The 12,655-nt window shown below is 38.0% G+C and overlaps 1 protein-coding gene across 3 annotated transcripts in view; it reads right to left on the reverse strand.

The window, feature by feature from the left end:
- Positions 1 to 953: 953 nt before the first annotated feature.
- The window catches only part of Dg (Dystroglycan), a 59,347-nt gene continuing 47,645 nt past the window's right edge, over positions 954 to 12,655 (reverse strand). For 2 of the 3 annotated variants that reach the window (XM_088030743.1, XM_088030727.1), the window contains 8 exons: positions 8,170 to 8,427; positions 5,549 to 5,869; positions 5,016 to 5,501; positions 3,936 to 4,933; positions 3,531 to 3,882; positions 3,266 to 3,484; positions 2,730 to 3,062; positions 954 to 2,675 (listed from right to left, as the gene is read on the reverse strand). In XM_088030743.1, the coding sequence (XP_087886869.1) occupies positions 1,935 to 2,675; positions 2,730 to 3,062; positions 3,266 to 3,484; positions 3,531 to 3,882; positions 3,936 to 4,933; positions 5,016 to 5,501; positions 5,549 to 5,869; positions 8,170 to 8,397 (3,678 nt within the window). In that variant the 5' untranslated portion in view covers positions 8,398 to 8,427 and the 3' untranslated portion in view covers positions 954 to 1,934. Of the gene's footprint in view, positions 2,676 to 2,729; positions 3,063 to 3,265; positions 3,485 to 3,530; positions 3,883 to 3,935; positions 4,934 to 5,015; positions 5,502 to 5,548; positions 5,870 to 8,169; positions 8,428 to 10,532; positions 10,633 to 12,655 lie in introns of those variants that run through there. The other variant, XM_088030735.1, reaches the window with a different exon arrangement.

Raw genomic sequence — 12,655 nt, forward strand, 5'->3', positions numbered from 1 at the left:
AAATGATCGAACTTGTATAGATTAGCGACAAATATTTACAAAGATCGTAAAATGGTTTTATTGAAGTGACGATTAGCTGTAGTAAACACAGCAGACGCTCAATTATTCAAAATCTGTTAAAGTTCCTTTTTTTTAATTCAATTTTTATCATGATCTCATTGAAATTTCTTTTCCTTTTGGGATTAAATTAAGAATTGTTTTTAAATTTCGCGCTCACTCTCACCATCACATGACTAGTAAATGCACAAATGTTAACCTAACATTATTATTAAAGTGACGTTTATTTCCATGGGAACTGTCATGTCATAAATACTTTTTTTTATTTCGCGTTCATAATGAAGATATTTCGATACGCGTTTGAGCGTATTTCGGTATCGTAATGGACCAATCTCGTGCCAAAATTTCCAGGAACTTATATTTTTCTTAGGTTTGCAGCAGACAAACCGTCAACTTGCCGTCAACGTTGACAATTTAGATTTTGCTTTTGATAAACCATGATAAATCGATCAATACACTATTATTTCTTGTTGTACTTGGCTTAATAATTCATCGGAGAAAAACTCTGGATGCAAGAGAACCATCATGATCATGATCAAGATCTTTGCTCTCTTGGCTCCCTTGCGCTCCGGTAACCTCAAAACATCACACCTGTCAAACTGACTTAAATTGGATTTGGCTACTTGGAATTTTTTCCCGAACATTTTGCTAATGCCAACTACCCTAAAATTCCCTAGATTTCAAAATCAAGTTTTTTCGTTTAAAATAAGGCGAAATAGAAAAAATAGCGTATGATATTTGTTCAAAATGCATTTTGTCGCACTTAATACTTAAACGTGCGTGCGGCAAAATGTTCATTATGAAACGCGTTTCATAATATACTATTAGAAATAAATAAAGCGCGTAATTTTAATTTTCTTCTTTTTTTATGAGAGAATTTGAAATAAAGTACCGTGGAAGCATTGTAGCATTTATTGAACAATTAGGTATTATCATTATGACTGGTTAATAATACAAAAGTATGATATGAGGGACAAACATGAGGATTTTATTGATATGATACATTCAAACCATTTAAAGTAAGTAAAGTTGATTACAAATAAAGTCTACTCTTACTGATATGATTTGAGTACATTGTTACAAAAAGTCTTATATAAAAACATTATAAATTTTTACAGTACAAAGTTATTGGTAACTTAAGTTAATTATAAAATTGCATTCCATGATACATTATTAATAAAAATCAATAATATCCCAAATGAACACGTGTTAAAACGAAGTCTATACACATACCAACGATACACGTATAAAAGTAAAACTCATATAAAGATTGTGCGAGAGTTAAAGTGTGTTTAAAATCATAAAGCAAAGTAAAAAAACAGCCTTAGAAGAACTATTCCATTTTTTCTTTTTAATTCTTTAAATATATTCGCGTACTATTCATACAAATAACATTACGGTTAAGAGTCTTAGCCTACATTGCCGTTGGCAGTAAATAAAATATAGAGTTATGCAGTATAATACAATTATTGTTACAAAACACAGTAGTTATTGTTCCGTAATGAAATTTTAAGTTAAAAATGTTTTGGTTCATAGCTTTTATACAAATAAAGAGTTTTATTCACCGCCTACAAACAAATTTCTATTGTTACGAACGAAATCAATATCACAGAGAAAGACAATAACTACTCAACAGAAGAAGGCGATAATAAAATCGAAGAAGCTGCAGGCGGTGTTCACTGATTTGGCATCGTGAGAATGTAGAAAAAACGGGACCCAAAGTTACGTAATCACCAACAACTACATCACATTTTTGACAGTTACCCTTAAAACCGATCTAAGGGTCCCCTTTTTGCAAACTTTAAGTGAAGTTAAAATCAAACATTACTGGCAGTAAAACCAATCGCTTATTGCTGAAAAAACGTGAAATGTAATTGTTAGGGAGGCACGTACGGGGGTGGTTTCCTATAGGTAGGAGTGGGCTTTGGTCGGGGCTGTCTTCCGTTATCTTGAGTCCGAGTGAAAGGAGGTGGTGGTTGATACGGTTCCGAGTCATCTGTGAGTTTCAAAGAGCCGCTTTTACTATACTCCGGAGGTGCTAACGGAGGTTTTTCATCTTTCAAAATGACCGGAGTCTTGGTTCCAGATTCCGGTTTCTCCTCCAACTCCTCTTGGAATATCACAGGAATCCCTTTGTTACCGTAGCTTTGTCGGCCGTCTTCCTCCACGTTCATTTTTCCGGTTCTTCGTCGACGGTACAAGACGCATGCGGCGACGGCGGCCAAAAACAGCATTATTGATATGATCACGGCAGGTACTATAAAAGTCATTAAGTATTGGTACTCGTCCGCACTGGCCTCCGGAGATTTCTCGTCCACGGGAATGATTGCATCTTCGTGGACAGGCGGAGGAGGCGGTAATTTTTTAGCTCTACAAATACCCATTGTTAAGACGCTAATTTTTGAGATCAAAAACTCGGGTTCCATTATATTCGAGACGCGATTCGAAATTCCGCGGTCGTGCTGATTCTTCAACATCGATTCCAGGTGGCTAATTTCTTCATGCGGACATTTTATGGTACTCAACGATCTGTTATACCATGTGACGATGGTTGAGTGGTCTTTTTGTTTAAAAGGAGTCGTTTGGATAAAACTCGAGTTCCGGTCGCCGAAAATTTCCTGAAAAAGATCGTATTGTATAAAAACGAACAAGACATTATTGTTAAAACTCACTTGTAATTTCTCAATAAATTTCCTTTGCATGGATGCGCTGTTGACGAAGGTATCGTACGGGGTTTCTATAGTCATACTAAACTCGACATTGTAGTGAATCTTTGGAGCTGGATAGACAATTATTTCCAAGCTGTCGGTGGCAGTTGATCCACCACTATCTACACAAACGAGATGATATTCACTGCGACTGGGCTTCCTGGGAATTCCATAAAACTCTCTGTTTTTACTATCAAATTGCAGCCAATTATTTGGTTTTATCGCTTGATGGTCTGAGGTCAGAAGCGAAATGTTCAAAGTTCTTGAATCCGTGTCTTCAGGGTCGTAGAATGTGTCCTAAATAACAGAACTTAGTTGGTCATACAGTCTAAATAAATTCGCAATTAATCAATTTCAAGACTGCATTATGCCGCATCATGTCTCTTGCAATCGTCATACAGGCAAAGTGGCGTCTTTGAGCATTAAGACGTCGGATAACGTAATAGCTGTCAAATACACCCACAGCATAGAAATCTACAATAAGAGGATATAATACTCACATCTGGCACTTTAAACACGAGCAGCTCTCCAACAGTCGCATTTATGTGATCCACGGGATTTCTCAAGAACGGCGAGAAATTGGTTGGAGGTGTTACCGGGACTTGCGGTGTTTCACAGACACCTAAGCCGTGTTTAGTCACTTTTTTCACCCTGAGTTCCGGTGCTAACAACATCCCCAGTTCCTGGTTGGGATCTCCGCGGTCGTTGGCCGTCAACATCTGTGAAGAAGGAATAAATTCCGTGTTACCCCTCGCGCGTTTTTACCTTGTAAAGATTGTCAATTTCTTCAACCGGGCAGTAGTTCGTCGGTATGGAGTCGTTGGTCCACGTAAAAATAACGGGTTCGCTTGTGTAATTGACATTCCTGACGGTAATTTCCGTCATATTCGTATTGTAGATGCGCCCTAAGGCGCGCAGGGTTTTCAGACACCAGTCCACAAAATGCGGGAATTCTTGGTGTTTCTCTATTCGCATGTAGAGCGAAATTTCGTGGTTTACAACTCGCTGCAGTTTGTGTTGTTGCACTTGAATGGTAAACACATCAGTGACCGAAGCTCCTTCTTTGTCGGTCGCTTTCAACATGTATTCCCACTTCGACACATCCTCTTCGAGAGGTCTGAAATCATTTAATTAAAATCTGCATTAAAATGGAGATTGAATTTTACTTACAATCCATAAATTTCTCGCCTAAGAGGATTGAAGTGACACCATGAATCCTTCGACAAAGGCTCTCCTTTCGCGTTTAAGAATTCCAGCGTTAAATTGTAGCCGTCTTCCATATCGTTGAATGTGTTTTTCGGCACCACAAAACGGAAGATTTTTCCAGCAATAACAGACATTTGTTTCAGCCGATTTTCGATGTATGGTTGGAAATTCTTCGTTTCGTATTCGAGGCCTTCAGTGGTCGTTCGTGGTGATGTTGCAATGTGTCGAACAGTCGTCAACTTGACTGTGGAAATCTCGCCTTCCTCTTCTTCGTCTTCGTCCTCTTCATCTAGAATAGTCGTCAGTACTTCGGTAGTAGTCAGAATAACGAGTGGAGTTGGCATTGTTGTACTTGTAGTACTGCTTGTGGTGCTTGGAGTACTCGCGGAAGATGATACAACAGTCGGTACCGTTGCCACCGTGGTCGGTGGCGGTATTGTATTATCCACAATTTCTGGATATATAACGGTTGACCGTTCACTGTCTTCAACAATCATAACAGTCGTTTCTCTTTCAGTTGAAGTTACTGGAGGAATAGTTTCAACCACGTACACTCTTGTCGTCGTAGTAGTGGTACTAGGAGTAGTAGTTTCTAAAAGCGTTGTTAAATTAGAAGTTTGTTTTGGTTCATGTACCAGCGGGACGATGGTTCTACTTTCGACAGGATCCTCTTCATTGTCATCCTCAAGATCGTAATCGTAATCGTAATCGTAATTACTAGGCGCACCATCAGTCTTAGGACTGGTAATCTCAACACCGTTTGTGATCGACGGTACTTCTTGTTCGATTGTCGTCCTTTGTGTAGTTGTTGTAGTTGTGCTCGTGGTAGTTGTTGCTCTCGTCGTAGCGGAAGTTGTCGACGGACTTTGTGGAAGAGTTTGGTATACTATAGGTACAGTGGTGGGTACTACTTCTGATTCCACTTGTGGAGATGAACTCTTCTGGTGGTGGTCTCGGTTAATCTGCAAAAAGTTTGTAGTGGTAATTAGTATTGTGCAAACCAAACAATTTGTAACAAGATAATAAAGACTTGAGACAACTTACAGGAATGCTGGAATCGATTTCTTCCGGATTCAAAGACTCCCCGTGATGATGTCGATGTGGATGCGTAGGAACAGGATTGATCGTTGACGTAGTGCTAGACGAAGAACCCACCGGAGACGTGTCTCCATCCTCTTCGTCCTCGTACTCGTCATCGTAATTGTCATCATAATACTCTGAGTAGTCTCCACTTCCATAATCATCAATTTGTCTTTTCGATCTAATGGCTGGTCTGGTTTCTGTCTTAACTCTCCAGCCGATCAGTGGAAGCCCCAATACCTCCGCAATGGTACCGTCCCTCGCTTGCTGCTTCAACTGGTGTACTAAAGGTGCAGTTTGCATCCATAATCTCCCATCACAGCCCACAGGAACTTCAACAAGTGACGTTAATTTCGACGATCTGGAGTGCAAATTCCCCGGTCCAGCTAGTACTACCGAACTATCCGTAATATCGTCTTTTTCTAATTGAGGTTTTAATGTGAAGGCACTCTGAAAACGACTCCATACAGAGTGATCAAAAGAGTTAAAAAACTTACATAAGGCAAGCCAAAGAATTTAGCGATGTTGTTGACTGCTATCACTCTTTGTTTCGGTTTGATTGCCCTGACGCCCTTGTCGATGAGAAGGGTAAGTACGGTTTTATCTTCAGTACTGGGACATTTGTCCTCCGCTTTGAGATCAGCCGATTCGAGCATGTTTATCGTGACCTCTTCTGATATGTTTTTGTCGCTCCCTTGAGCTTTAATGACTAGATGAAGAGTAACGATGTCTTCTGCAAACGGTACCCCCCAGAAAACGCCCCCGACTTTATCAAAGAGTAACCACATGGGCAAGGACGAGCCGTCGACACGTTTCGCCTGAAATACCAAATGATTGAACAAAAACAGTGATAAAACGGTCAGCATAAATGCCAGTCAAATATCTTTATTAGTAAAGTCGAACGTGACACGAAACTGAAGAGGCGCGATGAGCATGAATGACACACCTTTTGCATAGACCATTTCAGTGCAAGAATAAAAACATCTGCTGTAATCATGAATAAAAGAAGGACATTGAAACAAAAATTGCAGACTTCGTGTTAGTCCGAATTGAAAACTGTCTCTCCGTTTCTTCAGCTTGTTTGGCGGATAATTGTCCCTACATTTAATGAACAAATTCCGCTTAATGGCTGAAACAAGACATTCGTTTTACCATCGCTTTTATGTTTCCGGCAATCGGTTTTAATTGAATAAAGACGCCGATAGATCCCAAAAGGCCACACTGTCATTATCACCGTTAATCATCAAAACCAATTCGACACAGATAAAACGGCTCGTAATTTCATAATCTGTATATCTGATCAACGGTTGATTTTACGTCGCTCCTCGTAAAACAGCCCTGCACATCGCAGATTGTGCTAAACTGTGCTTAGTCGAGATTTTATTGCGTCAATATTCCAGCAATAATTTTTATCCAAGCGCGGTCGGCAAAGATTAATTAAATTACTGCTAATGCTTCTGATAAAAAGTTGCACTCGTTTGGAGAAATATGGTGCGGTCCTTGGAGATTTTATTCAACCAACACCCAGTTCTTTTCGTTGTTTATTTGCATTTTTATCATCCAAATCTTATTGGAGGGTGTATCGTCTCGGTGTGAATTTATGTGGCCACTACTTTCATGAATGCTATCTAATGTCATTAATAACTCTATGATAACTCTGTAAATAGCAGCATTGAACTATTGTGAAGAACGCCACTGAATATACCACGAATAGTGACAATTCTCTGTTTCTGAATTAAATTTAAATTACTGTGCAGAGTTTGTTTCATTTTCCCAGAAATTGTCTATCTCTGCCTCATTACAAGATTGGATATTCATGTATGGAACAATGTAGTTGGTTTGTTCTAATTTAACAATAGGAAACTAATAGACTCTTCATAAATTATTCAAAAGTATGGGCTATCATCATGGAATCAAAGACGAGATCAATGATTAAAGTGTATTATATCCTCAAAGGTGAGAAGGTTGCACTTCAGGTTTGGAATTCACGTTGGGAAGAATATTAATGTGCTCATCTCCCCGAAGGTCCATTGTTCTTTTCAATACACGCAGTTCCTCAAGTACTGTCGTAAATTTTGGTTGGAGTCTTGATAATAACATAAATTTAGTTCTCTGACGTGCATATGGTAAATCTGCATCACAAGTGACTCATTCTGATTATTCAAATTAAAAATAACATAAATATTGAATCAGAGTAAGTACTAGCCGCCTGCCTGGACAATGCTTATCTTAATGTGAAAGTACCACCTACCACGCAGTCTTGCGATGTTGACTTTACGTATCACATCCGTCAATACAAATATTTCAAGTTAAATAAAATGTAACATTGTGATGGGTCATGGTAAGAGCGATCCAAAATTAACCAGACCAGGTGATTATTTTGGTACACATGGTGAAGAGCACGAGCTGCTTTATTAAACAAGATTAGATTAGTCTAGCCTCTAAAGGGTTATCAATAATTTGAAGAAGTTTTAAATCATTACTGTCACTTTCAATCAACCGAACGTCCTTTAGCCTGTCCGGTCACGTTGCGGATGGAATAATTGGTGTTTGTAGTAGTGCATCAAATTGTCACTCATCTATTAAAAGTGTCATTCAGATTAATGTAAAGGGGTGTCTGCAAGAAATGACGTGACAAAGAGGAAAGAAGTGTTCTGAACAAGATTAAACATTTTCTCGCAATTATTGATTTTAATCCTTCCGTTTGAGTTACTAGTGTTTACTCCTCTTATCAGACATTTTTCAAGTCCTCGTCCTGAATTCAATATTCATAAATCTTAATAACTGCAATTCGTCTCAGCGATTTCCGGTTCACAACACAACTAGAAATATCAATTTTTACCCGGTTCTTGTGCAACACCCCCAGATAACTTTACTTCCGCAAAGAAACTTTTCTAAAGCACTTTTTTCACGAACTTCCTGGCAAGTGTTCAACTGCGAACTTTTCTTCCACTATCGTAGTAATTCTTTCGAAGTCGACTAATTAACAATCGTGCAAGAAGCTCGTAAAACAGAAACAGCCCCTGACAAACTCATCGACCTGTTTTTGGAGTTTCTGGCGCTAATCCATACGCAATTATCTTTCGTCTCCTCTTACAAGCCTAATCCTTGGCCTTACCTCATAACTTTCGACATCTTTGCCGAAATCCTCCTTCGGGATAACCAAATGGAAAACTTTGCCGGCATAAGCGGTGATATCTTTGTTGTTCCATAGCTTCCGAGAGCTGCTGTCTATTTCCACCTCGAACTCGTCTGAAACGTCGAATCCGAAGTCTTCGTCTGGGGCTTGAGCTGAGGCCGCCACCAACACTGCCAGCAGTGTGGCGAACACGTAGAAGGAAGACATTCTTAGATGGTTGGGTCACGCATTCATCGCCTGGAAAGACAATATAAATAGTTAGAACTTAACATAAAAGTTGTGAACGTCAACACACAAATTCCACTACCAATTTTTCCGTAACAGCAATGATTTACGTTGTTTAAATAAACCGTTCTGTACCGAGACGCCTTAATTAAATACATTTAGCGAAGATTTCTGAAGAAAAGCAGCTAAATCTGCACCCGCAGTTGAACAACCTTTCTAAACCTGAGATATTTTAAGAAAAGCATTAGCTGGGCACTGTGTCTGTGTACTCACGCGAATAAATTTCCACCAACATGTGACTGAATAAACACCCAGACAGACGCCAGTGGGACAGTCTTTACACCCAACCGAACATTGGCCATTCAATAACCGACTAAACCGCATTGGTATGCATAGGTGGAAGCACACCTTGACGGCCACTTTGTCGGCAGAATTTATAGCGGAGTCTGTATTTCATAACTGCGAGGAAAACGCGTGAGGTGTGCATCCTTCGCCTCTACAGAGAAAATAATTGTGCGAAGCGGGTAACCGTTATTTTATGACATGCAGTTTCGCTTTTGACATATTTGGGTGAAGAAATGGTGTGAAATGAAACTGCGTGTTGCAACCATAACGGTCATATAATTCGAGCGGTGCAGGAAATTTCCTGCATTCTGGTCGCTGAGTTTGCACAGTCAAAGAGTGGAAAACTGCTGTGGGCTATGACAAACTTCACCCTAAATTAATAAAACCGGTTGATTTAACGCCCCCCATGTCAATACCCTAATATTTTATTCCGGAATTTATAGCAAACATAAATAAAAGGACGGTAAACAGTAGATTTATATGGATTCATAATTATTACTGACGCATCTCGCACATTCAAATATGTTTATTTAATAATAATTATCGGGGCATAAATTGAAACTGAGTAATTGCGAGTGATCACGAGGTCACTCTAAATCATTTTATGCACTTTTAATCACGACGCCGGCGTTCCCAATTTCTGTTAGTGCTCTTATTTTGCAGACTACGTGCGCTCCAAAGGCTGCAATGATAACATCTCGCTCAGATGCAGTATTTTTGTTTTCTATTTAATCCATGAGAAATGTTTATCTCTATTTTCACTCGACCTCTGTCTGAAAAATTTAACTGGGGGCAACACTTATCACTGTTTATAGTGCGCTTAAATTATCAACGCTTTTGTCATTTATTTATTATTAGAACAGTGTGGTAATTCAGACAATACTATTTCCAATTGATCCAAAACTATCTCAGGAAAAGGGAAATATAAAGTTCATGTAAATAAAATAAAATATATCCGCTTTATGGTAAATCGGAGATCATTCTGTGGACAATTCTTGTCGGTTTAGATCAGAATTCGTCATTGTTTATAGTAGGATAAATTGCGGTTCGTGGTTTCGTGGAAGTGGTGCCAAGTTTATGTATGTGGAAAGAAATTGTTGATTTATCTTTATTTGCAGACAGATAATGTAAACAAAAATGATTGGGATATTTTCATCAAGGTTTGTTATTTAACTATCGATGAAGAAAATTGAGAAATATAATGCTACATCTAAATCTCGTTTATTTGTAATTTCTTCTTCCGAACTGTGAAAAAAAGCGTGTTTTGGTATACAATTATTATGTATTATGCTATTAGGTATTATGCTGGGGACCACTGATGAAACTTTCTAATTCTCTAAATTTTATTCAAATTCATAAAAGCGCGATTTTTCTAAAATTTACAATTAAATTTTGATTTTCATGAAAAAAATATCCTTATAAACCTTAGAAACTGATACTGAGGCGAACGGTCCCCATCGGTATGTATTTTGATTCATACTAAGCAGTGGTCATAAAGTTATGGCAAAATTTTAGAAAATTCTTTCAGCAACTCCAACTTAAGCAATAAAAAAAATTGAAGAAATGCATGCGAGAGGCATTACAGCGAGTCCACATCCAATTTAATATATTGATTTTCGAAATATTCAGAAAAAACATGACATCGAAAATTGTAGAAATTAAGACCAAAAATTAACCAATGCAAAATGCTAATGCAAAATTTTGAAAAGTGATAATTGCAGATTTCATTTTCATGGAGAAGTTTGTTGAAGTTGATTTCAATATTTTCCTACCCTTAAAACTTAAAATTACAAAACTGCATTTTCACTATCACACTTCACTCCGCAGCGAAACCGATGCAAACAACCGACAAAGATAAAGCGGAACATACTGATCAGTGATTATGCTTGTCAGACACTTTTGAGGTAATTGCGTCCCCACCACGTCGCAAGTTTATTCATGGATCTTACTCAAATTCCTGATATTCACACTATCCAGAAACCAAAATCGACCCTTATTTATGCACTGACATTTTCACGCTTCGACAGGATAATATTGTAGTACCGCCCTTTGTCCTAAATATAAATTTTGCATTGAAGTGAAGCCAAAGCCAAATAGGCCAAGTTTAGTCAATAAGTTTCGTTTTTCATATCAGCGAGCAGGCTTTTAACCTAAATTCTAGACTTGGGATGCAGGTGCAAGTTGACATCTTCATATTTAAAGTTCAATTTGTTCAGAGATGATAGATGCGACGGATGTCGGAAAAACTAACAAACGGTAATGAACTATAAAATATAATTGCGAAATTTAAACATGACAATAAATGGGTCGACAACCCTTTTATTATTTGGAGTTATTAGTCACATGTGACATCGCTGTAAGACTGCTACTGTTGGTTAGACTATAGACTGTACAATCTCCATCGCCAGAAGCCCCTTGTGCTCCAATCGATTTCAAATAATCCACGAAATCATCCCAACTCTTATTAATTTTCCTAATTAAATCTATAAACTTCCTGCTTTGTTCGATACGCATCAAATAAAACTTTTCGAACATTTTCTCTTCGAATGCCATTCTCCGATTCTTCACGTACTCCTCGATTTCTCTCCGGACCTTCTTGAGATCCTGTGACATCTCCAAATCATCCTTATCTAGCGATTCCTCCGTCCCCAAATTAACGGAAGAGAACCCGCCATCCGTTGGTGGTGAACTTTCCCTACGCCCAAGATTTGCAAATTTCGTCTTGAAACAAAGCTTCTGTATCATTTGCTGATTCATTTCGTACAAAAATTTCAACAGGGTCACTTAAAATTGGCTCTGATTGACTTGAACTGACTTGATTCCATTAGTTGAACAATTGGGTGTCAGATACCCGTATAAATTCAATTCTCGGCTTAATTAATTGGTTTTTAAATGAAAAAATACTTCGAGTTATTACTGTTTTAGCTGATGAATGCGGTAATTATGAGCAATTTGGGCGGGCTGAAAAATCGTTTTGTTAGGGAAATCTGAGACACAAGAAGTTGGTAATGCGTGCGCTGTGATAATCGGATTCGGTTAATTTAATTTCAAAAGTTTGATTCGTTGAGGTTCTTTGTTAAGACCAGGAAAAGAGGAAATGAGCTTCTTTTACACGTTTAAATCATTAAAATATTAGTGATGTGTCAACAATTTTTTAGCATCTTGAATTTGTAAATCACAATTTTCCGATATTGCTGCCGAGTCGTAAAACCCTGCTTATAGTTCTATGAATGTAAATAACTATTCCTTGGTAAAACCTAATTGGTGCAATAACGCATATTTAGTGTTCATTTACATAAATAAAAGCTTTTAGTGTTTCGTTGAAACCCTATTTAAAATTTCAGTGGCCAACATTTCAGCTGCAATTCGACTTGCTGTAATATTTATCGTACGTCGGTTCTAGCGTCAGAGCCCATCAATTGGAAAAAAAAATAAAAATGCTACTCGAGTAATCACTCACATTAAAATTCATACATTAAAATTTAATTAAGATCTGATTGTGCTTTGTAAATATCTTGGCGTTCAACGAACCGTAAAGATTTATTAAAAGAATAAAGAGTAATTCACAACAACGGAAATCTCGACTTGTTATAAGACATAATCTGCAATAAGAGATTCATGACTTGGCAGGGTAAAAACGAGAATATACAAAGCTGCAAGCGACCAATAACGAAATACTTTGCGGAAACAAAGCAGGCACAAAGAAAATCGATGTTCAGAATAATATAAATGAAAATCTTGGAGGAGTGGTAGTTTTAATGTCGCTCCTTTTGGTCGAGGAATCCTTTAAGAACTAGAATACGAAAACCGATTTCAAGTGTGAGGAATTTTTTGTTCCTCGTATAGTATCGACAACAAAAGTTGCGAAACTGGGAAGTTTGTAGTTTGTACGATC

The sequence above is a fragment of the Gnatocerus cornutus genome, chromosome 1 (genome assembly GCF_029298725.1).
Source record: "Gnatocerus cornutus isolate USDA-ARS CGAHR chromosome 1, icGnaCorn1.1, whole genome shotgun sequence".
Classification (NCBI taxonomy): domain Eukaryota; kingdom Metazoa; phylum Arthropoda; class Insecta; order Coleoptera; family Tenebrionidae; genus Gnatocerus; species Gnatocerus cornutus.